At 36.0% G+C, this 25256-nt stretch overlaps 2 protein-coding genes across 4 annotated transcripts; one reads left to right on the top strand and one right to left on the bottom strand.

The window, feature by feature from the left end:
- The first annotated feature begins 4432 nt into the window (after positions 1 to 4432).
- LOC131632584 (serine/threonine-protein kinase CDG1-like) lies at positions 4433 to 7326 on the top strand. Its single transcript, XM_058903321.1, has 10 exons — positions 4433 to 4604; positions 4714 to 4850; positions 4958 to 5055; positions 5136 to 5311; positions 5789 to 6226; positions 6305 to 6465; positions 6651 to 6724; positions 6835 to 6976; positions 7062 to 7211; positions 7282 to 7326. Exons 1-10 carry the CDS (start codon positions 4433 to 4435, stop codon positions 7324 to 7326), a joined length of 1593 nt encoding a protein of 530 aa, XP_058759304.1.
- A 46-nt stretch (positions 7327 to 7372) lies between these two features.
- LOC131632587 (uncharacterized) lies at positions 7373 to 24291 on the bottom strand. 3 transcript variants are annotated; one of them, XM_058903325.1, is made up of 10 exons: positions 24210 to 24291; positions 23984 to 24103; positions 23820 to 23887; positions 23573 to 23681; positions 23429 to 23497; positions 23269 to 23326; positions 22811 to 23046; positions 22685 to 22736; positions 22526 to 22594; positions 7373 to 7701 (listed from the first exon to the last, which is right to left on the bottom strand). In XM_058903325.1, the coding sequence occupies exons 1-9, from the start codon at positions 24210 to 24212 to the stop codon at positions 22527 to 22529; spliced, it is 783 nt and encodes a 260-aa protein (XP_058759308.1). In that variant the 5' UTR covers positions 24213 to 24291; the 3' UTR covers positions 7373 to 7701; position 22526. The 3 variants fall into 3 exon arrangements, with proteins under 3 accessions (XP_058759308.1, XP_058759309.1, XP_058759307.1); XM_058903326.1 differs by lacking the exon at positions 7373 to 7701 and adding an exon at positions 21243 to 21845; XM_058903324.1 differs by lacking the exon at positions 7373 to 7701 and having other exon boundaries at positions 22362 to 22594.
- Positions 24292 to 25256: the final 965 nt, after the last annotated feature.

Raw genomic sequence — 25256 nt, forward strand, 5'->3', positions numbered from 1 at the left:
CGGATAAAAACAAGTTCAGAGGTAGAGAGTGAAAGAAAGAGAGACACAAGCAATTTTATCCTGGTTCCTCCCACAAAACGAGAGTAGACCAATCCCCTTACACTTCCAAGGGATTTCACTATAACCACTACTGATTACAATTTCTCAAACACACAAGCAAGAAATTTTCAATGCTCAAACACACAAGTAAGAGACTTCTAATACTCTAAAACACAAGCAAGAGACTTCAGATGCTCAAGCCCACAAGCAAGAGACTTCTAATAATCTATCCTAATCAGATAAATAATTATTTGAATATTACACTTGATATACAACCAGAGGTGTAAACAAAATAGAACTCAAAATGACTCTTAAGACTTATAAATTTCTAAGATATACAAATGTTAATAAATTTTAAGTTAACCTTGTGCTTTTGATTTGATGGAGTAACAAATCTTTTTATTGTCAAGGATTAGACATCTTTCTTCAAGTCTTCAGGTCTTTAAATAGAGAGGCAGAAAAGAGTCGTTGAAGAAAAGAGCTAGCACAAGTGAGTCTTGGAGAAGTTTGATCATAGACGTTGGAATGTTTCTTGATATGGTTAATGTCGTTGAAAATACATTCAAATTTCCTTTGCTACAGGAGAAATTATACGTTACATCCCAACTATTTGAGCAGATTTTTGTTTGGATCTGCACGTGATCAGAAGAAGACAAAATGACCTCTGAGTCTGATAGTGACCTATCAAAGTCTTCTTGATCCTTGTGTTGACCTGCTTCAGAGTCTGAGTCTTCAAAGTCTGGATCCCAGATTCTCAACCTTCAGAGTCTGGATCTTTAGAGGTCGACTTTCTTCAGAGTTTAGTCTTTAGAAGTTGACCTCTGTTAAAGTTTGAGTCTTTAGAGTTTGGTTCTTAGGTTCTGATCCTTCAAAATTCTGGATCTTTCAGCTTCTCTTTAATGTTCATTTTAATGTCAGTACTAAGTTTATATCATAAATTTTAGTCAATGGTCCTGCACACTTGAACATATTTTAGTATACCCAATTGTTTTTTAAATACTTTATTAATATTAAAATTGAAATATAATACAAACCAATTTTGTTCCAAGAGAATCTCCACATAACACATGATAGCCATCTTTTATTGGAATTTGGAGAGTTAGTTCACCAAAAAACTTGCATGAATTTCATCTAACTAAGCTAAACAATCCATTCTTAGAATTATATCAATTCCTCCAAGATCAAAAGATATAAAAGTTTTATTGAATGGCAAGATCCTACAGATGCAAACAGACAATCTCACAAAGTCCTCTATAAGAAATTTTTCAGCCATCCTCCGCTTCCACCTTGCAAGCATATTGGAAAGATCCTAAAGTCTCACATTGATTGGAGATAGAGCATTGAAAGAGTTTATATAGAGTGACACTCCTCACCTTACAAAACCATTTTTGTAAGAATGAATTAATAACATTTTCAAATATCTAGGCTCGACACTTAAAGTGGTCCTGCAGATAATCCAAATTCAGTCCGAAATTCTTCAGCGGTAATGTTTTCTCTAAAACTCGTCAAGAGTTCGTAGGTGCTATTCATTGGTTGAAAAGGCTTTAGAAGCACTGCCTTAACACCAGACCAAGTAAGATTTGGAGAAGCAAATTCCCACCACGGAGACCATGAAAGCACCTTTCCTTCCAGGACAGCCTGCATTTTTTTCTTCTTCCAAAATGTCTTTCAACTCTAGCGCTCAACCTGATTGACCCATCCATACTAGGGGTGTTCAAAAATATGGGTAACTGAATTGTATACTTGAATTGAATTGCATTGCACCGTTAAAAAACTGAACCATTTAAATGGTTAATGAACTGAACTACTTAATTTAAACAGTTCAAATTCAATTTAAAACCGGTTCAGAATCAATTTCCTTTTATAAACTGCTTTAATTATATTAATTAGTTTTTTATATAAACTGCTTTAATAAGAAATGAGTTTGATATAGTTTCTACTAATTTTTATTAATTACTCTTAAAAATCATTTTCACAAATATAAAGTTAAAATCACTTTTTTAAATTCGTAAAACGGTTCCAGCTTTTATTATTTTACGAAACATTCAGTTTTCTATCGGTTCCAGCTTTTATTACTATACGAAACATTCAGTTTTATATTTAGAGAAATATTTAACATTTTACTATCTACTTCATCAGTTATATACATATAATTGGAAAATAGCAGCGTAACACACACAGTCACACACAAAGCTAACTCAAATGATAAATGGCATAGGCGGTATATACTTACCCGCATTGAAAAAAATTCTGATTTTTTTTTTTGTAAATAAGAAAAATTTTGAAAAAAAATATTTATTTTTAATAAATAAATATTCTGAAAATATTAATTTTTAATATAAAAAATTTAAAATCTTTATAAAATTAAAAAAATAAGTTTTAAAAAAAGTTTAAAATATAAAATTGGTTTAACATTACAAACTCATTATAAACTAGTTTATAAATATAAACCGGTTCTAAACTAGTTTTAAATTGAACTGAAACCATTTTAACAGTTAATTGGATTTTTATGGAAGTGGTTATTGCAAACTGAACCGAACCATAAATATGGTTTGGTTCAATGCAGTTCATGAACCATGAACACCCCTAATCCATACACATCCTCTCCGTCAAAAATAAGGATGAACAGTTTTCTCTACCTTTCTTCTGGCACCTAACTATAGTAGTAGGGGTTTTCAGCCGAGAAGCTTTACTGGTTATTCGCCCAAGTGGAACGGTTGCTGTCGGGGGTAGCAAATGTTAGGCCACAATCAGTTTCTTCTAGTTCATAAATACACCGTTGGGAAATAATTTTCTCGAATTCCATACTCTATTGCAATTCTTGAAAACCTTTACTAGATGCCCATTAAATCGCTGGAAGGAATTCCAATATTGCGTCCATCTTTAATCTCGTAAGTACCATGCACTGGCCCTGATACGAATTTGACAGAATATGATAACCGTTGTATGCAAGAGTAGGAGGAATTAACTGACACAGTAATAACCAACCTCTATGAACGCATTAAATAACATAAATTGAGCCTAATTACTTAGGTTTTTCGCTTCACGCCTATTATAGACAAACTTGATTGAGGCCTACTAACACAATGCAATTCAATGACATGGCACATTTATGATTTTCTATTGGATGACAGTGTAAAATTATTTTACAGTGTCAGTGCACTACCTTTTAACTCTTTGAGCACTGTCAGCGCACTACTTTTTAACTCTTACTCAAAGAAAAAAGGGGTGATGTACTGACAGTGTAAAATATCTTTACACTGTCAATCAATCAGTGCACTACTTTTTAACTCTTAGTCAAAAGTATATAATAAGATTAATAATTAATTTATTTATTGAAATAAGTCCTTTAGTTATTTCTCATTTGTTGAAAACTATTCAAATTTGAACTCTATGACTAAAATAATATTTGATCAGAATTTAATTGAACTATAAATTATCGGGATCTATTTTCTCATAACCGGATAGTTAAGGCAAAAAAGAAAAATTTGTTTGTTGAAAATTGGAAAATTCTTAAATAGACACAAACATAACACCTAATTTCAGAAACAATCAATCATAATTTTTTATTAATTAAAAAACAAAAAATATATTTTTCTCTTTCATATATTATCACAACCACCTCATGAATCCAATTTCCAATTAAAAAAAAGTGAATATTCTGGTCCAATCAAACTCTGTGTTATTCAATGACAAGTTACTTTTTAAAATTATTTCATTTTAAAATAAATTCAAATTCAAAACCAATTTGCACTAATTATTTATTATGGGTACTAAGAATTTTTCAAAAAGAAATTGAATTTTAAATAAATTTAAAATTTTCTCTCTACTTATTGGATGCTTCTAAGAATACATATTTCTGTCTGTTTTCAAGGCAAGTATTTCTTTTGATAACTATACATTTGTTGTTTTTCTGGAACTATAGCTCACTTTTCATACTTCAAGGGGAAGGTAATATTGAATTGAATTGTTTATAGCTGAAAAACACAGATTGAATAGTTTAAGAGTTAAATATAGAATAGAATCTGGTATATTGAAAAGCATGTACGATCAAGCAGTGACCAAAACCTGTCTTCAAGTTACTCGTACTCTTCCCTTGATACCATGTCCAAGGCGGCACATGTATATCACACAAATTTTGTGCCAAGAATATTCTCAGCATATTTTCTTGATGTTGTCACACTGAAAAACATGATCAGTGTTGTCACAGGAAAGATGAAATTTCTATCATTGAATCATTGGTTCATCTTTTCATTGATCAATGCCACTGCCACTGCCATTTATCATAAGCACATTATCTACTTTTCTGCATCGCCCCGTTTCGTGTAAACCGTTCGACCCTTAACTTCGAACTTCATCATAGTGGTGCATAGATACATTGATTTGAAGATATATGGATAGTCCTCATTCTTCTTCTTGCATCATTGTTGCTTGTGATGCCACAAGGGACCGCAATGAGCACGAGATCAAGATCGTTATTGATCATGTTCGAGCCAGGGATATCATGCTCGCTTCTGGTGACAGGTTGCTTGTGCTATGCATCTTGCATAAGGTGTCTCATCCCAGTAAGTGTTGGATAGTACTCATCATCTTGTATTTTTACGTCGACATGATATATACAAGATCATTTTGATTACATGTATCTTTTCTATTCCTTTCTTTTTGGATTAACAGTGGGGTACCAGACATTAGCATCTCCTGAGGCTTTTGCCGGCACCAACTTTCGAGCAATGGAAGAAGAAGTCAGAAAAAAAGTGCATGGTTATGCAAATGTGCTTTTATCTACTCTTGAAGATTTTGATATCCAAGGGGTATATATTAGATTCTAATAAAGCTTTTTATCAAATGCTACTTACATGCTTAATTATGCAGATGAAAAACAATTATAGTAACTCCACAACATGTTTATAATGTTCAGGTTACCGTCGACATTCAAGTCACCGCAGGTTTTCCAATCAGACAGGTTATTTTACAAGAGATTAAGAACTACAATGGATCTTGGATTGTACTAGATAGGTATAATTAGTAACTATAATTTCATACTTTCCTTCTTAGTTACCTTGTTATTTTTATCTAATGACTTTCAATTTGAACAGACACCTTCGGCGCGACATGAGATACCATCTTAACAAGATACCATGTAAGGTAGCATTGGTTAAAGATGATTTGTCCGTGGATATATGGAGATCTCACAACGCACATGACACAAATGTCACAGCAACCAAGCCGGTCTTTTCTTTGTCCAAGTTTGTATCATTATCAGATTGCCATAGTATGCAAGATATTGAGCAGTCTATTATCTCTTGCAAAAGTTATCCACATTCCTTAGCTTCTTCTGATAGCTCTGGTATTATTAAGAGCTATTCAACGCATTCCTATGCCAACAGTTCATTACATTCTGGATCTTCTTCTAAACATGAAAGATCAGGTCAGGATCCCTCACTAAAAATTTTAACCTTCATAGAGCATTTTATCAGAGCCGTCTTTGAGGGCGTGTAAGACAGGCTACCACACAGGACCCAAATTATTTTACGGTTAAACCATGGCTAAAAAGGACTTCATAAAATGTTTGTTATGGTTAAACCATAATAAAATAGGCCCCCTATTTGTTTTTCCACACTAAAACCATGATACATGGTCTCTGAAATTTTAAGACGACCCTGCATTTTATGTGAACTATATATTCGCAATCATTCTATTGCAATGTAAGTTGTTAATTCTAATTGTCATCCAGGTACAAGCATCAAAGGAGAATATAGACATCTCATTACATCTCAGATTGGTCAAAAGCAAAACCAAAGTGGCTTTCTACCAAAATCTTCAGATGCACCAATTCTATGTGTAGGCTGTGGAATAAGGACAGAGTTATCTATCAAAGAGTCCAACAGGTTCAGCTACTCTGAAATACAGGTTGCAACAAATGACTTTTCAAAGGATAACTTAATAGGTGAAGGTGGATATGGCCATGTATATAAGGGTGTGCTTAAAGACGGACAGCAAATTGCTGCAAAAGTAAGGAAAGAAGAAAGTGCACAAGGATTTTCTGAATTTCATTCAGAGGTTTATATCTTGAGTTTTGCTAGACACAAGAATATAGTGATGCTGCTGGGTTACTGTTGCAAAGAAAATAAAAATATTCTTATATATGAATATATTTGTAATAAGTCTCTTCATTGGCATTTATTTGGTAAGTATCTTATGCTCCAAGCCTAAGAAATATATCTTCAATCAGTCACTATAAAGTTCTTTTATAACTTTTTTGTAGAAAACAATGACGCGGTTCTTGATTGGCCTCAAAGATATGGTATTGCACTTGGGACTGCAAAGGGATTGCGTTTTCTGCATGAAGAATGCAGAGGTGGTCCTATTATTCATAGGGACATGCGACCAAGCAATATACTTCTCACTCATGATTTTGTTCCTATGGTAAGAAAGTTCATATATGTATGTATAATAGGTTAATGGTCCTAAGAGACACAATATTTCTATGCATGAGTCTTTGAACTCTCGGTTAAAGATCCAATGCTTCTGGTGCTATAAAAACGAAAGTGTCAAAGGCAAATGGTAAATTAAGTGATGTTTTATATATGAATGCATTATGCATGATGCAGCTAGGTGATTTTGGCCTTGCCAAATGGATTACAGGCGGTGATCCTCTTGAAACAAGGATAATGGGCACATTAGGGTGAGAATTTATCAGTTCAAACTTTTTATAATTACAACAACTAGCCTGATTATACATTCTTAAAAAATAGCAAAAACAAACAAGTTTTAATGTTGTTAATGTTTATGTAGATACCTTGCTCCTGAGTATGCTGAAGATGGTATAGTTTCGGAAGGGACAGATGTGTATTCTTATGGCGTTACTTTGTTACAATTGATATCAGGACGTCAAGTGGGTAATCCAGATCAGCAACAACAATCTCTTCGACAATGGGTAAGATATAAATATGAATTTGATCTTACACTGTCAGTGTGTAACAATTAATCTCTATAGATATTTGATTACTATATACATTTAGGCTGAACCAATGATTGAGAAATTGGCTTTACAAGAACTGATTGATCCTCGTTTGGGAGAATCATATGACACATATGAACTATACCTTATGGCTAAAGCAGCAAATTTCTGCATGCAAAGAAAGCCCGAGATGCGTCCATCAATGAGAGAGGTAACTTCATTTCATTACTTTGGCCTTAATTCTACATCAAGGGAAATTTATACTAATGATTAATTTACAGGTTGTGCGGTTTCTTGAGGGAGAAAGTTACCATTTCAATACCTAGAAGATCAATTTATATCAAACCATAAAACTTGATCAAGGAGTTTTTGTCTACTCGTCAATATATATGTTGATATATTGGTTAAGTTTGTGAGTGCTATAGCTTATTTGTAAACATGAATAATATTTTATTTTTAGGGCAATTTTGTGGTAAGAAAAGACTAAAATGATTGACGATAAATTGATTTGTCGACCAATCTTTGATCTGACCTTAAACAAGAGCAGCATTGATCAGCCATCATTTTCATTTTATGTGTTGTTGGTAACCTTTGCTCGACTAGTGTTGTCACAATCCAGAACATATGCAGGAACAGTTCCCTCCTTAACATCATCATCAGCCCTGCGCCTAGATGGCGGCTCTTCTCCATGTATGGCCAAACTGTTCCCATACAAGATTGAAATCATTCTCTCTTACAGTTGATGGAACCAACAAAACCATATACTGTGCTAATTATCGGCATAAACACATGCTGTATAACAAGAGCGAAATTTAAAATGTTGATAATTTATCACATGCTAAGTAAAGAAACTCACGGCTTCTTCATCTGTCCCTTCTCGACATAATTTTTCTTGGTAATCTTCTTACTCTTCCGAGGCTTATTGCTGCATATGCACACATAATGGCTACCCTTCTCGGCATAATTTTTCTTGGTAATCATCCAGAACTCACTCTATTTTAATTGTTAAAAAAACCAAAACATGGGATTTTACGGGTGTTCATCTCCGAAAACACTCTTATTTTGTAAAGAATGGGGCGTGTCCGAATATGCATATCTGAAATATGTCCCGATGAAAGGATATGGTTACTAAGGTCGAAATTGGTCTAAAACTTGAATAAATATGATCTATCATTCCATTTTATTTATAAAAACCATAATGAATAACTATCCTCTTCTTGCATTTGAGTATTTCAATGGTAAAAATCCCCCGCTTCAATTTAGGGTCTCCAAGGACATACTTCTCGTCGATCTGAACCCCAAACTGAATAATTTCCTACAATATCTAAAAAATTAGAGAGTTGTCAAACTCGAGTATCGTTCACTCTCGATTGAAAACAAAGGGAAAATACGATTCACCATGCTTAAACTGAAGACAGATGAGGATTTAAAGCTTATGTGGAGTTCATGTTATCGTTACTCAAAAAATGGTCTAATTGAAGTGGATGCGACGATTGTAAGATCGACCAAATATATTTTAAGGATGTTGCAACGTCCTGAACCACTTGTTTGCAATGAAATGTAAAGTTAAATTTATTATAACGTTAACAATTATTTATGTAATGTTTATTTTGATGTTAATTTATGTTGTTTTTCCATTATTCTGCCATTTTTTTGGTTGTTTCTGGTTTGACCTATCAGGGGATTTTCTGGAGATGCATCTTCGAAAAACTCATTAAATACTGCATTAAGGGTTCTTACGAAGTTGCATCTTCGAACTCAATCTAGTCTTGATACAAAGAAGCATCTCCGGACTAAGTTTTAACAAAATAAGGGTGTCTCAGCAATTTGATCTGACATGTGTGTGTGAAAAGGGTGCATCCCGAGATGCGTCTCCAGATTCTAGGGGCAGTTGTTGTTGGAGGCAATTTGGGGGTCAACACGAGAGAGCATTTTAAACTTGGGACACACTTTTGTGAAAGACACACAACATATTCACCCAAAACCTTATGGCGATAGGTGTGTGGGTTCTGTCACTTATAAAGTGCTCAATCTTCCTTTTTCAATCAATGTGAGACTTCTTCCTCACACTTGATTCTCAACACTCCCCCTCAAGTGAGTCTATACACAATGCCTCCCCTTCCACATACACTTGTATCGCCGTTAACACTCTTTAACAGAAACCAAAAGCTCATGATACCACTGTTGGAGGCAACAATCGGGGGTCAAAGAGGAAACACTTTTAACTTGGGATACACCTTTGGGAGAGACACACCACATATTCACCCAAAACTTTAAAGTGATAGGTGTGTGGATTTTGTCACTTATAAAGTGCTCAATCTTCCATTTTTTAATCAATGCGGGACTTCTTCCTCACACTTGATTCTCAACAGTTGTGACTTTTCACCATGATGTGGAAGCACTATGGAGTGTGATGAGTAGAAGAAAATTTAGATACAATTCCTTAGGTGTAGTTTTTACTATTTTCCAATTAAAAAATGACAAATAAACTTACATCCGGTCCTTGTATCTAAGTTTTGTCCGGATGAGTATTCCCAAGATTAGATTATTCATACGTTTTGTTTTCTGACTCAATATTTTAGTTTGTGTCAAGGCCCAATATATTTAACACTATAACACTAGAAATATTTTAAAATCTCGCTGTCTAAACACCAGTCCAGGGTCGGATCTTGGCAACTATCTTCCATTACCTGAAGAACGATCTAAAACTCTGAGAACATAGGATGGTCACGCCATAGCATCATATCAGGTTGAGGTTGCTTAAGCACACAAGGACCGTCAAATAAGATGAACAATTAGATTTAGTGACATCAGGGTTATGAGACAACTGTTGAAGAAGGTTCTAGTACTCTAAAAATCTTGAGATAGCCCCCTAGTAATACACATGATTAAGTTGACCGGTTCATAATGACCGTCATATGGAAATCTCCTGAATTTTTGACAACGGTCCTTAAGACAGTTGTCCCTAAAAAATTTCAGGCCATTAAACCCCACTATAAAAAGGAAGCTGCAAACAAGACTCAAGTACACATTATTCTAAAATCTTACAACCCTCACTTATAGTTGTCACTGACTTGATCATAGAGTGTTGACAACTCCCTACCACTTAATGTATTATCCTACCGGAGTTTGTTAGCACACTCATCATCATTAGCGTTACTTGAAGAAAGGTCTTAACAGATCAGAATGTACTCTTTCAATCAATATGGAATAGCAACATTGAAATACATGTGATGAAATTTCAAAATTCATTTTCTTTTTCTCATAGGGTATGAGTGTTGAAAGAGTATTGTGGTGTACTTTTCGTTATTATCGTCTCCACAGGGATTATTGCGATATCACCGCCGTTCTATAGCCTATTTTGTCTTGAGTTAATGTTACTTTAGTTTTAGGTTTGCAAAAGATCATTCAATTCTTTTAGTAGCAAAGAGTAAATTAATGAAAGTTCTAAGTTAAAGAATATGTATCAAGATTCGATTTCATCGACCTAAATTTGCATGTTTCCTTATAAATAGATGCTTATGAACTTGCTAACGATCAATATAATTACGTATCGACACCTATATCGTCCGTGTCCGCAACGATATAGTTAGATTTACCGTATTGTTTAACCGACGATTTCTCCACCGTTTAAACAATACAAATAACGTTTTAAGAACCGATACTTAGTAAACATCAAACTCTAAATCCATGTCTGCAACTTATAGTTTGAAAGATGATTAGTTAAGTCTAGATACAAACATTGATGTCTCAAACATTTATACCAAAGGAAAAGCTTTAATAAACAAACTAAACCATCTATATTGATCATCACTTGTTCATACACATATATTCACAAGAAAAACATACAAAAGGCTAGGAAGATTACATCTTATCTTGATACAAAAGTGGTTTAGCTATCCATGAGAATGGTAGCTTGCACAAGAAGGTAAGGATGAAGATCAACAAGCATCAAATGGCGATTAATCGACGATCAAGGCTTCCAATCTTCAACTCTATATTTGCTACAGTGTATATTGCTCTTGTTTCTCTCTAAAATATCTCCAACTACTTTCTAAAATGATCTGGCCCATAAACAAATAAACAAAGTTTCGCAGACCGCGCTTAGCGCGGTGCAGCCCGCTAAGCGCGCTATCAATAAATGCTTAAACCGCCCAACCGCGCTAAGCGGGCTCCAGACCTCGCTTAGCGCGGAACTCTCTGCCAGAACTTCCTTCTTTTCTTCAAAAGCGCGCTTAGCGGGCTCAACCTCGCTTAGCGCGCTACCTCTTTTCAGCAATCCTTGGCTTTGGTCTAGGAGCATCTTCAAAGTGCTTTTTCCATGGTCCCAGCTTCCAATTATCTATAAAAACTACAAAATCCAACATAGATTGCAAAGATAAGAACTATTCAACAATAATATAAATATAAGAATAAATATATACCAAATGACAATAAAATACTACTATTAACCACAAAAAGACTTGAGAGTTACCAAAAATTACCTAAGATATTTACACAAATTGGTAACTAACAACTCTCCCCAACTAAACCTTTGTTTGTCCTCAAACGAAAACAAACACAAAAACAATCAACAAGCAAAACCAAGAGAGCACAAGCTAAGACAAGAACAAATGGGTGGTTCAAATTCCATAAGCACACAAGCAACATCTCACCCTTGCTCAAATAATACCATGCTTGAGATACTAATACTAAATACACAATTGATGTAAACAGCTCCTAAAACAAAATAAGTTCAAAATTGAATCACAACCTACACACTTCTCTAGTAAGAGACAAAATTGAGGACCTAACACTCACACAACAATGTCGCCAACATCCAGAATTAATTATGCAATCATCTACACAACATTTATATAAAAAGCGTAGAAGCAAGAATCACAAAGACTTAAGGGTTGAAACTTGGGTTGGTTAACAAGGAAGTGTCATTTCTCAAGGCCATTGAAACAAAAGGGGTCAATTCCTAAGAGAGCATTCAAATCATGATTAAATCCACACATCCTTATCAACCGATCACACAATTTTATTGCTCAAGAGTTCATCTTTTTATTTTAAAAGAACTAGCTATATACTAAGCTCTTCTCTTTTCTCTTTTCTCTTTTTCTTTTTTTTTTTTCTTTTTTCTTTTTCTTTTTCTCTCTTGAGCAATTATTTATTTTCTTCTACACACCAATACAACCAAGATCAAAATTTTATTCTCCCCAACTTGAATATTACCACCACATAATCACGAATGCTCCCTATTCTAAGGCGAAAAGGAATCAATCCTAACCACATTTCATGGTACTTTTCAAGGTTCAAAGAAAGTCATCAAGATTCAAATCAAAAATCGGCAATTATAAGGCATGACATGATACCGATTGAATCTTGGCAAAATGGCTCAAAGTGGTTAGCAAATACTCACACACTCACCGGGTAGGTTATATTTGGAAGAGAAGTTATACTCGTAATGCGAAACAAAATGCTTTGATCACTTTCATGCTTTACACAATTAAAATAAAAAACGCAAGATTAAACATAATAAACACGAGTTAAACGCACATTGTTGGTAACCACAAAATAATATATATATGTACAATGGAAAGGCTCCTCACACTAGTTTTAGAACTAAAATGATTCATTATTGAACTATATTTGTTAAAGAAAATATGACATCTCAATTGTACAGTTACAAGCATCTCATTCATGGTATATTTAAAAGAACGGTAGAAATGTACCTTGCACGTGCTAATTTCACACTATATCATCACCGCCCCAATTGGTTGTAAAAGCTTGCTTCAACAAAGGAAGCACTTTCACAAGAACAACAACAAAAATTTAAAAACACAATTGCATATGTATATAGAAATAAAAGCAATTAAACTAAAAACTTAATAAATTAAAAACAAACACCAACAGGTGTCAAAATATCCAAAAAGGCATAGCAATGCCTAAGGTTCAAAATACCTCATCCTATAAAAGGACGGAACAAAAACTACATAGCTTAAGTCAAAAATAAAAAAAAACTAGCACTAAACATACTAACTAAACATACTAAGTATCAACTAAAAAGAACTACTCATCCTCATCATCATCTTCCACATTCTCATTCTCGCCACCATCTCCCTCCTCCTCAGGAAATGGACTGACCTCAGGCCAATTAGCATAATCCACCAAATCTTGGCGAGAACTCCACGGATGAGCCACATGGGGCTCCATCATCTGCACCCTCAGCTGAGACATAGCGTCATGCATAAACATGAATGCTCTCTGATGTGCCATATGAAATGCCAAGTTCTCCTCTCTATCAGGATCACTACGGCGACGAGCAGGGCGAGCAGCAGCAACAGGAACAGCAGTTAACCTGGACAAACAATAACGCTCAATAAAAGTATCATCAATAAAAGTGTCAATGGACATAAGCCCCTCAGAAGGAATTTGCACTCTAGCTCTCCTGCACAGATTCATGATCAAACCCGGGAATATCAACTTGCAGGGAGCACAATCACCATGGCGAGTTCCACTCAAAGCAACCCTCTTCAGCTCATTCGCAATAATGCGAGTAATATCAATCGGCTCATGCTCAATCATACGAGCAACCAAAGCAGCAGACTCAGCAGGTAAAGAAGAAGTGTGACTCCTAGGCCTCAAATTATGAAGGACCACAGACATGAGAATCTGAGCATTAGTAGACAACGACTTCCTAGAGAATTTCTGGGGCTGCTGTGAAGGATTAAGATCATAAGATTGCCCAACCGAACACAAGACCTCCCTCAGATGCTCCCAATCAAAATTACCCCTTGCCAATTGCACATGATACCCACACAGCTCACCATCCTCAAAAGGTAATTGAGTTCCAAGAAACTCACGGATAGCTTGACGAGAAAAATCAATTTCCTTACCACGCACCCAAGTTTTGAACTCAAAGGGAACACCTTCAACCGGAAATTCTTCATTTGGAACGGCATTAGCATAGAACTCTCTTACAATCTCCAAATGAAACTTAGGTGCAGGCTCACAAAGTCTAAGCCAACCATACTCCTCAATGGTGCGATGACACCACCCATAGGTTCCCTCAGGATTGATCCTCACAATTCGCTCTGGCCACCATGTCCTAACCTCTAACTTCTTATACCTCGCCTCCTGAACATGACTTTTAAAACGGTTTTGATTAAACGGAATAGCCCTAGGTGCTTGAGAAGAACTGCCACCTTCGGTTCCGGTCTTTCTTTTCTTAGAGCCCAGGAATTTCGGTCCCATCTGAAATAATTAGGAACACGGCACCACAAAACCAACATGTTAACACAATACATAACAAAAATTAAACAGCCACAACAAGAATTAAAACAACAGATCACTCCTCCTGCATCAAACAAAAACAGGGAGAAGAGGGGATTTTTCTGAAATCCCCAGACCGCGCTAAGCGCGCCTACCGCGCTAAGCGGGCTCTGCGATTTGCAGAAAAAATCCCCTGCGAACCAGGGTTTCATCCTTGCATTTCCAGCACCCAAATATTATTCTAAACAAGCACAAAGCACCGGAAACCAGATTGAATCACTAAGTTTTCAAATCAACAACCCTAACCACAAAATTTCTATTCCTAAACTAAAATTAAACCCTAATATATAAAACAAGCATAAAGAAATAGCAAAGGAGATGGAGAAATTACCTTGGTGAAGATGAAGGAGAAGAAAAAACAAGGGGTTATTTTGCTAAACAACAAAAATGGAGAAGCAAAGAGAGGATATTCTTTTAGGAGAGCAAAATGAGGGAAATGAGGCCACAAAACCTCAAAACCCTATTTTCTCCACTCAGAACGCGCTGGGCCGGGTCTAACACACAAAGGCCCAAAATTCAAAAATATTTTTTTTTTCTGAAAAACCAACCCGCGCTAAGCGGGCTCTGAAGCGCGCTAAGCGCGCAAGTCTCTGGAACTTGGGGTTCCAAAATTGCAAAAGCGCGCTAAGCGGGCTAGTGGCGCGCTAAGCGCCCTTGACAGAACACAGAAAATTTTTTCTTCTACCAGCAAGTGTAACTTTACCGGTAGACTGATTTTGGCTCGACCAGAACGCAAAAAACATAAACGGTAAAAAAAACACATAAAACAAGCTGAATATTTACAAATTGGGGTGCCTCCCAATAAGCGCTTTGTTTAACGTCGGTCAGCTCGACGGTCAAAGGCAATCAAGGATCACCAAACGATAAAACACAAGTTTCACGATTAAAATCGCATCCTCGATAAACCTTCAACCTCTGACCATTAACTACCCATTCTTGCTTTGATTTTTGGTCCTCTATCACAATAGCCCCATGGCTTCTAACCTCTTTGACCAAAAACGGTCTGGACCATTTAGACTTCAACTTTCCCGGAAAAAGTCTTAACCGGGAATTGAAAAGTAAAACTAATTGCCCTACCTTAAAGTCCTTCATTCTAACCTTACTATCATGATAGAATTTGGTCTTTTCCTTGTAAATCGAATTAGACTTATAGGCATGCAATCTCATCTCTTCCAACTCATTAAGTTGGATTTTTCTTCTCTCTCCACATAACTTGTGGTCAAAATTCAAAAGCTTCAAGGCCCAATATGCCTTATGTTCTAGTTCTACGGGAAGGTGACAGCTTTTACCATACACCATTTGGAATGGTGTAAGACCGATCGGTGCTTTGAAAGCGGTCCGATACGCCCACAAGGTTTCATCAAGCTTCATTGACCAATCCTTCCTAGAACTAGACACAGTTTTCTCAAGAATTCTCTTAATCTCTCGATTGGTCCTCTCAACTTGCCCATTAGTTTGTGGATGATATGGAGTAGCTACCTTGTGCTTTACTCCATATTGCTCCAACACTTTTTCAAGCGGAGCATTACAGAAATGAGATCCACCATCACTAATTAATACTCTTGGCGAGCCAAACCGCGAAAATATATTTTTCTTCAAAAACTTTATCACGGTCTTACCATCCGCTTTGGGTGAAGCAATCGCTTCCACCCACTTAGACACGTAATCCACAGCTACCAAGATGTATTCATTTGACATTGAGGAAGGGAATGGTCCAACAAAGTCAATACCCCAACAATCAAATACCTCAACTTCTACAATACTTTGGAGGGGCATTTCCTCTCTTTTCCCAATTCCACCAGTTCTTTGACAATTGTCGCATGAGGCAACATGGTGGTAAGCATCTTTGAACAAAGTAGGCCACCAAAATCCCGATTGAAGGACTTTTGTGGCCGTACGCAAACCATTAAAATGACCACCATAAGGCGAATTGTGGCAATGCCACAAAATGCTTTTTGTCTCCTCATCTGCGACACATCTTCTCAAAAGATTGTCACTACTCAACTTAAACAAGTGAGGATCATCCCAAACATAGAAATTAGCATCGTTCAAAAACTTTTTTCTTTGATTCCAAGTTAGATCCTCAGGTATCCAGCCAGATGCTTTATGATTAGCCATATCTGCGAACCAGGGTCTAACTTCTTGTACCATGTACAGTTTTTCATCGGGGAATTCTTCCCTCACCTCTTTTTCATTGTTTGTCACCTCGGTATTCACTAACCGAGACAAATGATCCGCAATCAAATTTTCTGAACCTTTCTTATCTTTCACTTCAAGATCAAATTCTTGAAGCAAAAGAATCCACCGAATAAGCCTCTGTTTTGAATCAGGCTTGGTGAGAAGATATTTGATTGCGGCATGATCAGTATAACACACAACTTTAGAACCAGTGAGGTAAGAGCGAAACTTTTCCAATGCAAATACAATTGCGAGCAATTCTTTTTCGGTAGTGGCATAGTTAACCTGTGCCTCATTTAAAACTTTGCTCGCATAATGTATAGCATGGAATTGTTTGTTCTTCCTTTGGCCTAAGACCGCACCAACCGCATAGTCACTCGCATCGCACATGAGTTCAAACTCAAGCGACCAATTAGGAGCGACAATTATGGGTGTGGTGGTCAAATTTGCTTTAAGTTCTAGGAAAGCTTTTAGACATGATTCATCAAAATTAAATTCCATACCTTTGTTGAGCAAATTACTCAAAGGCTTTGCAACCTTGGAGAAATCCTTGATGAATCTTCTATAGAACCCAGCATGTCCCAAAAAGCTCCTTATGCCTTTCACATTCACCGGAGGGGGAAGCTTTTCAATAACTTCAATTTTTGCCGGATCGACCTCAAGACCCTTTGAAGAAACCTTGTGGCCAAGAACAATCCCATCCGTCACCATGAAAGTGCATTTCTCCCAGTTGAGAACCAAATTTGTTTCAATGCATCTCTCCATCACCACATCAAGGTTCTTTAAGCACAAGTCAAATGATGACCCGTACACAGAAAAATCATCCATGAACACCTCAATGCTTTTTTCGATCAAATCTGAGAAGATAGCTTGCATGCACCTTTGAAATGTTGCAGGAGCATTACATAGTCCAAATGGCATTCTTCGGTATGCAAAAACGCCAAAAGGACATGTAAAAGCAGTTTTCTCGTGGTCCGCCGGATTCACTGATATTTGATTGTATCCCGAATAACCATCCAAGAAACAATAGAAATTTCTTCCGGCTAACCTCTCTAACATTTGATCCATAAAAGGTAATGGAAAGTGATCTTTTCTTGTTGCTTGGTTCAACCTCCTATAATCAATACACATTCGCCACCCAGTCACCGCTCTCGAAGGAATCAACTCGTTTTTCTCATTTCTCACAACTGTCAATCCACCCTTCTTAGGAACCACATGCACCGGGCTCACCCATTCACTATCGGAGATGGGATAAATCATCCCCGCCTCTAATAACTTCACAACCTCTTTTCTAACAACTTCTTTCATGGTTGGATTCAATCGCCTTTGAGGTTGTGCCACGGGCCGAAAATCATCTTCTAACATAATCTTATGCATACAATAGGCCGGACTAATACCCTTCAAGTCGGATAAAACCCATCCTATTGCTTCTTGATTCTTCGTCAACACTTCCTTCAATCGATGCTCTTCCTTGTTAGACAAGCCACTATTAATGATAACCGGCTTAGTAGAATTGTCACCGAGAAACACGTATTTCAAGTGAGATGGTAACACATTCAACTCCACCTTTTGCTCTTCAACTTTAGGTTCATCCTTCAACTCTTCAATTTGAGTTTCAAATGGATTCATCTCCTCACAAGCCTCTAAATTTCTCAAGCAATCTTCAATTTCCTTCTCTTGATCTTTGGTGAGAACTTCGAGAGCTTCCATTAAAGTCTTCTCAAGAGGATTCGACAAGTGCATTTGATTCTCCACTTTCATAATAGCCCTTTCGGTAGCATCGATTCTAAAACAATCATCCTCATCATTAGGATGCTTGATGGCTTCAAAGAGATCAAGACATAATTCTTCATCTTGGTACCTTAATTTCATTAAGCCATCATCAATGTCGATCATCATTCGGGCCGTCTTCATAAAAGGCCTTCCTAAGATCAATGGAATCTCAGGATCTTCTTCCATGTCTATAACGATAAAATCAACAGGATACCAAAATTTGTCAACCTTGACAAGCAAGTCTTCCGCAACTCCATGAGGATGAGCTGTGGATTTATCTGCTAATGACAACGTCATTCTTGTCGGCTTCAAATCATTGATTCCTAATCTTCTCACCATAGACAATGGGATCAAATTAATGCTAGAACCGGTATCTACCAAACCTTTGCCTATGTGAACATTTCCAATAGACACCGGTAAGGTTACCCGCCCAGGATCATTTGATTTTATCGGAGTATTGCGTTGAATTAACGCATTACAACAAGAGCTCACCGTTACTACCTCCGGATCCAAGAATCTTCTCTTCTTAGTGATGATGTCTTTGATGAATTTTGCATACATCGGCATTTGCTCTAATGCTTCGGAAAAAGGGACATTGATTTGCAACTTGCTAAAAATGTCCAAGAACCGAGCATAGTGCTTTGCATCTTCTTTCTTTGACGGACCAGGAGGGTAAGGTAATTTCTTCTTTTGTATAGAATCATCCACCTTCTTCTTTCCCTTTTCACTCACACTCAATTTTTTTCTCTCTTTTTCTACAACTTTCTCAAGAGTTTCTTTTTCCACTAATTCTTTCTCTTTCTCATTTTCAACTAAATCACCCTCAACATTTTTTTCTACTTCAATCACCCTATCTTTTTCACTCTCAACAATCTCTTCCTCAACTATTTCTCCTACACCCATATCAATATTTCTACCGCTACGAGTTAGAATTGACTTACAATGCTCACGAGGATTTTCTTGTGTAGTAGCCGGAAAAGGACCTTTGTTTTGATCGGCAAGTTGCTTTGACAATTGCCCGACTTGAGTTTCAAGGTTCTTAATTGCGGCATCCGTACTCTTTTGGCTTGCAATTTGCAATTGCATGAATTGGCTAAGAGTGTCCTCGATAGAAAGCTTTGTTTGTTGAGGTTGTTGATTGTAACCGCCTTGATAAGGATTTTGACGATTCGATGGGCCCGCTTCCGGCCTCCATCCTTGTTGATAACCTTGATTACCTCTTTGCTGGTAACCTTGGTTATTGTTGTAAGGTTGTTGTTGTTGTCTTCCACCATATCCTTGATTAGGATTAGACACATAATTCACCTCTTCATCCGGTGGAGGACAAAAACCAGTTTGATGGTCACCCCTACACAATTCACAACACATCACATGTTGATTTTTAGAAGGGCTCCCATTTATCTCTTTGATTTGTTGAGGGAGTTTTGACATTTGTTGAGTGAGCAATTCTACTTGTTGAGTCAATAACTTGTTTTGAGCAAGTATTGCATCACTAGTATTCAATTCAAGAACTCCCGGTTTTCTTTGCAATGCACTACGGTTGTGTTGCCCTTGATGATCATTCAAAGCCATTCTATCAATGATAGCAATCGCTTCTGCAGCAGTTTTTGACATCAACGAACCACCCGCGGTAGCATCTAAAAGAGTTTTTGGTTGAGGTTGGAGTCCATTTCTAAAGATATGGATTTGAGACAACTCATCAAACCCATGACCTTTGCACTTTCTAACCATGGACTTGAACCTCTCCCATGCTTCATTGAGAGATTCATTCGAACCTTGAGAGAACACCGCAATAGAAGTTTTCGCTTCCATGAACCTATTGTGAGGAAAGAACCGATCCAAGAACTTCTCTTCTAACTCGTTCCAATTTGTCATGACATTATTAGGTTGATCAAGGTACCATTCCTTAGCTTTTCCAATTAAGGAATGAGGAAAAAGTCTCCTGAACACCTGTTCTTCTTGGTCTTCCGGAGCACCAATTGTTCCGGCAATCTCGTAGAACTTTGTTAGATGAGTAAATGGATCCTCGTGATCTGCCCCTGTGAACGGATTTTGGTATAATAATTGAAGTAACCCCGTCTTCATTTCGGAGTTTCTTCCATTGGCCTGATCACGAGCAAATTGTGCATTGAGACGAGGGCTGTTAACACATGGCCCTCGAGGTGGTGGATCTGCAGCCATTTCTTCCTCAACCAAGTTTTCAACAGGAGTTGAAGAAGAAGATGCCTCTTGTTGCTGTCTTCTTTCCCTAGCTAGTTGTCTCCTCCTACGAGTTTTGCTATTCTCTCTACGAGCAGTCCTCTCAATCTCAGGATCAAAAAGGAGTTGATCTGCAGGTACACGTCCTCGCATAAACTGTAATCTGAAAAACTAACCAAGCAAATTAACAAACACAAGGAAAATAAATTTAGAAACAAGATATTAATTATAAGACTCAATACAAAACCAACTATTGCAATGCTTGCAATATCTAAACAACAATCCCCGGCAACGGCGCCATTTTGTTGAAAGAGTATTGTGGTGTACTTTTCGTTATTATCGTCTCCACAGGGATTATTGCGATATCACCGCCGTTCTATAGCCTATTTTGTCTTGAGTTAATGTTACTTTAGTTTTAGGTTTGCAAAAGATCATTCAATTCTTTTAGTAGCAAAGAGTAAATTAATGAAAGTTCTAAGTTAAAGAATATGTATCAAGATTCGATTTCATCGACCTAAATTTGCATGTTTCCTTATAAATAGATGCTTATGAACTTGCTAACGATCAATATAATTACGTATCGACACCTATATCGTCCGTGTCCGCAACGATATAGTTAGATTTACCGTATTGTTTAACCGACGATTTCTCCACCGTTTAAACAATACAAATAACGTTTTAAGAACCGATACTTAGTAAACATCAAACTCTAAATCCATGTCTGCAACTTATAGTTTGAAAGATGATTAGTTAAGTCTAGATACAAACATTGATGTCTCAAACATTTATACCAAAGGAAAAGCTTTAATAAACAAACTAAACCATCTATATTGATCATCACTTGTTCATACACATATATTCACAAGAAAAACATACAAAAGGCTAGGAAGATTACATCTTATCTTGATACAAAAGTGGTTTAGCTATCCATGAGAATGGTAGCTTGCACAAGAAGGTAAGGATGAAGATCAACAAGCATCAAATGGCGATTAATCGACGATCAAGGCTTCCAATCTTCAACTCTATATTTGCTACAGTGTATATTGCTCTTGTTTCTCTCTAAAATATCTCCAACTACTTTCTAAAATGATCTGGCCCATAAACAAATAAACAAAGTTTCGCAGACCGCGCTTAGCGCGGTGCAGCCCGCTAAGCGCGCTATCAATAAATGCTTAAACCGCCCAACCGCGCTAAGCGGGCTCCAGACCTCGCTTAGCGCGGAACTCTCTGCCATAACTTCCTTCTTTTCTTCAAAAGCGCGCTTAGCGGGCTCAACCTCGCTTAGCGCGCTACCTCTTTTCAGCAATCCTTGGCTTTGGTCTAGGAGCATCTTCAAAGTGCTTTTTCCATGGTCCCAGCTTCCAATTATCTATAAAAACTACAAAATCCAACATAGATTGCAAAGATAAGAACTATTCAACAATAATATAAATATAAGAATAAATATATACCAAATGACAATAAAATACTACTATTAACCACAAAAAGACTTGAGAGTTACCAAAAATTACCTAAGATATTTACACAAATTGGTAACTAACAATGAGTAGTGTTGCACTTAGGATGTACCATTATAAACATTTTCTATAGCATCAAGATACATCAAAACTAGTCAAAAAGTTTCTTGAACATTCATGGAGGATTTTGGCAGTGCATAGTTGAAGAGTATTTGGGCACAACGAAAGAAACAGTCAAACAAGGCTATGGTAAACTCAACTTTAAAGCACTTTTAAAGATATCTTTAGTTATTATGAATTATGATGTGAACCATCAACTTAATTTGCTCTATGATAACTTGATAATATTATGATGTGAAGCATGAGTTCTTTAAAAGTAACAGTTTTTCATAACATATTCTAAAATCAATGATGACTTGATGATATTTCGAAGTAGATTCAACTTTAAATAAGATCTTCATTTATAATGCTTAATTTGTGAGTTACTCAAACGAAAGACGAAAATCATTTCCAATAAATTGAGGCAGATGGAACAGTAATACCTATGAAACTACAAAAAGAAACATAAGAATGTGACTTGACCTCCAATCTTTGATCTAACCTTAAACAAGTAAAACAGCATTAATACAGCCATCATTTTCTGGGTTGTTGGTAACCTGAGCATATTTACCTGCATTCATAGCAAACAAAAATCCGATGCATCAATATCAGTTAAAACTTCAGCCATGAAAACCAAAATACAAGTAACAAATAATCTTACCCCACACAACTTTCCCTGCAGGTGTAACCAGACCAAGTTCGCTAACATTCACCTGATATTACAGTCAACTTAGATGCCTTAAACGTAAAGTAACCCTCAATTAGTAGAGTTAAAAAATATAAATACCTCGATTATGGATCCTCTGGTCATGACACCAAGAGAAGTGTACATAGGTCCATTTGGGTTTTTCTTGACTCCAATAATTTCTAGATTGAATGTGCATTTAAGTTCTGGATGAGTGACATGAGCTTTAGTGAACCGCAATCCAGTAGGACGAATGAACCGCTCATACTTTGGAGGTTTTCTGGTAAAATCAGCCCCAACAAAAGTAGTTTTGGTAACCATCCTCTTCCATTGCTTCGCTGCAAAATAGCGAACCATATACCATAAGACCTGCTTCTGAAAATGAGCAATATACATTCTGTCTGTCTAATACCCCTTACATAATAACAATAAATTAAGAGACTATTGAAACAATAACAGCATGACGCCTTTACAAACCCATCATTCGACAAAATCAAAACGCCGTGACAATCATGTGGCAACAAGATCATGTTACCGGAAACAATAAATGTAATACTTACTCTTTCTTTTACCAGTGCGGACTACTTTGAACATTTCTTCTTCAGCCACAGGACGTACCTAGCAAAACGAAAAAATCCACACATACACATTATAACTCATAAAAACAACAACACCCTAATGAGAACCAAAAGCAACTTAAAGTATTGAATACAATCTCACCTTTGGTAGAGGAACATCCCATTTCCCAGCCTTCTCCTTCCTCTTTTGCTTAATAGTGTTGCTGAGAATCTAAAATTAGAAAAATACACAAATCACTTTCAAGTGTCAAAATTGTTTCTCATTACTGCATAATTGCAAGCATACCTTTGCCCGGTTCGTGTTTTCACGATCCAGAAGATATGCAGGAACAGCTCCATCCCGAACATTATCATCAGCCTTGCGCCTAATTGTTGACTCTTCATGCATGGCCAAACTGCTCACATACAAGATTGAAATCAACCTCTCATACATTTCACCAACAAAACCATATCGACGAAAACCTAGTGCACTAATTAATATCTAACATCAACAATGTGACCAATACAATGAACATAACAACAATGAAACTCACGTCTTCCTCATCTGCGCTTTCTGCGCATAATTTTTCTTGGCAATCTTCTTACCCTCAAGACCCAAACTCTGTTGCATTCAAATTAAACAGAAACAAAGTTAGAATTGTGCAACATGCAATTACAAATACATAACTTGTTTGAATAAAAGTAATTTGAATTAAACCTTCTGGGCCTTTTTAGAGTGCTTGTGAGCTTGACGAGCCTTTAACTTGCGCAGTTTCACATCGTGATCGAAACGGAGGCCATAATCTCGTTTGTTCCGTTCCATGTAATTTCCTTGAGCCTAAAAACGACATAAACAGAAGAAGAATAAAGCAAAAACCAGAATAAGAAAATGCATGTGAAAATCATAGTAATGAAATATGAAAGAAAAGGGAAATCAAACCCACCATCGTGTTTGTTGAAACTCAACTCCAATTAGCCGTCACTGAAACTGAAGAAAAAAACAACTGGGGTTTCGGTCTATAAGGGTAACACAAGAAAAACAAATTAATAAAAACTCACAAACATGGAAAACTTGCAAGGCAAGTTTGACAAATTAAATAAATTTTTTTTTTTTTGGTTTTTTCTCTTTATTTTATCATTCAAACCAAAAAAAAAATTACTTATTTAAAATTAATGACCTTTTAAAACTCTTAATTAAGGATAATTAAGGGTGAGAATAGTTCACCCCAACTAACAGAGGTATATGGTAACCTACACAAATTCATGCTAGGTCAATTCTTTTTTAAATAAAAAAGCTTTGGTTTATTTATAATTTAATTTTATTTAGCTAAAAAAATTAGGTTAGGAGCCATAAAAAATATTTTAAGCTCAATCGACCTAATTAAATAAAAATTAATAAATTTATTATTATTATTATTATTATTATTATTATTATTATTATTTATATTCTATTTTGTACTTTGAATTAAAATATAAAAATAAATTTTAATTATCTTATAGAACTTATGAAAATAAATTTAAAAAAATCTTATTAGAAAATAAGTTTAAAAAATCTTATTAATCAAAAGTTGTTTTTATTAATTTTTTTATAAGAAATGAAATATATTTAACATTAACAGAGTACAAGGGTATCCGCCCATTTACAAGAAAACCATTATACCATCATTGACTAAAAAGATTTTGACACCATAAATAATAATTTGTGGGATTCTTTGCTTTTAGCCTTATAGTCCGCCAAAACCATGAAGAATGTCTAATATGTTCGAATACATCTTCAACATCAACCTCTTCGTTTCTAAATATTGCCGCATTGTTTTTCTAAGATCTTTCAAACAAATAGTATAAAAAACTTATGTTAATATGTAAACTCGAATGAGTAGAAAACAAATATTTAGTCTCATTGATCTCTTAATTCATTAGTCTGTTTAACATTAGTTGAATTTATTATTTACAAATATACAAATGAAATAGGATTTTAAGTAGGCTAGTAG

This window comes from Vicia villosa, unplaced genomic scaffold, assembly GCF_029867415.1.
Source record: "Vicia villosa cultivar HV-30 ecotype Madison, WI unplaced genomic scaffold, Vvil1.0 ctg.000968F_1_1, whole genome shotgun sequence".
Taxonomy (NCBI): Eukaryota; Viridiplantae; Streptophyta; class Magnoliopsida; order Fabales; family Fabaceae; genus Vicia; species Vicia villosa.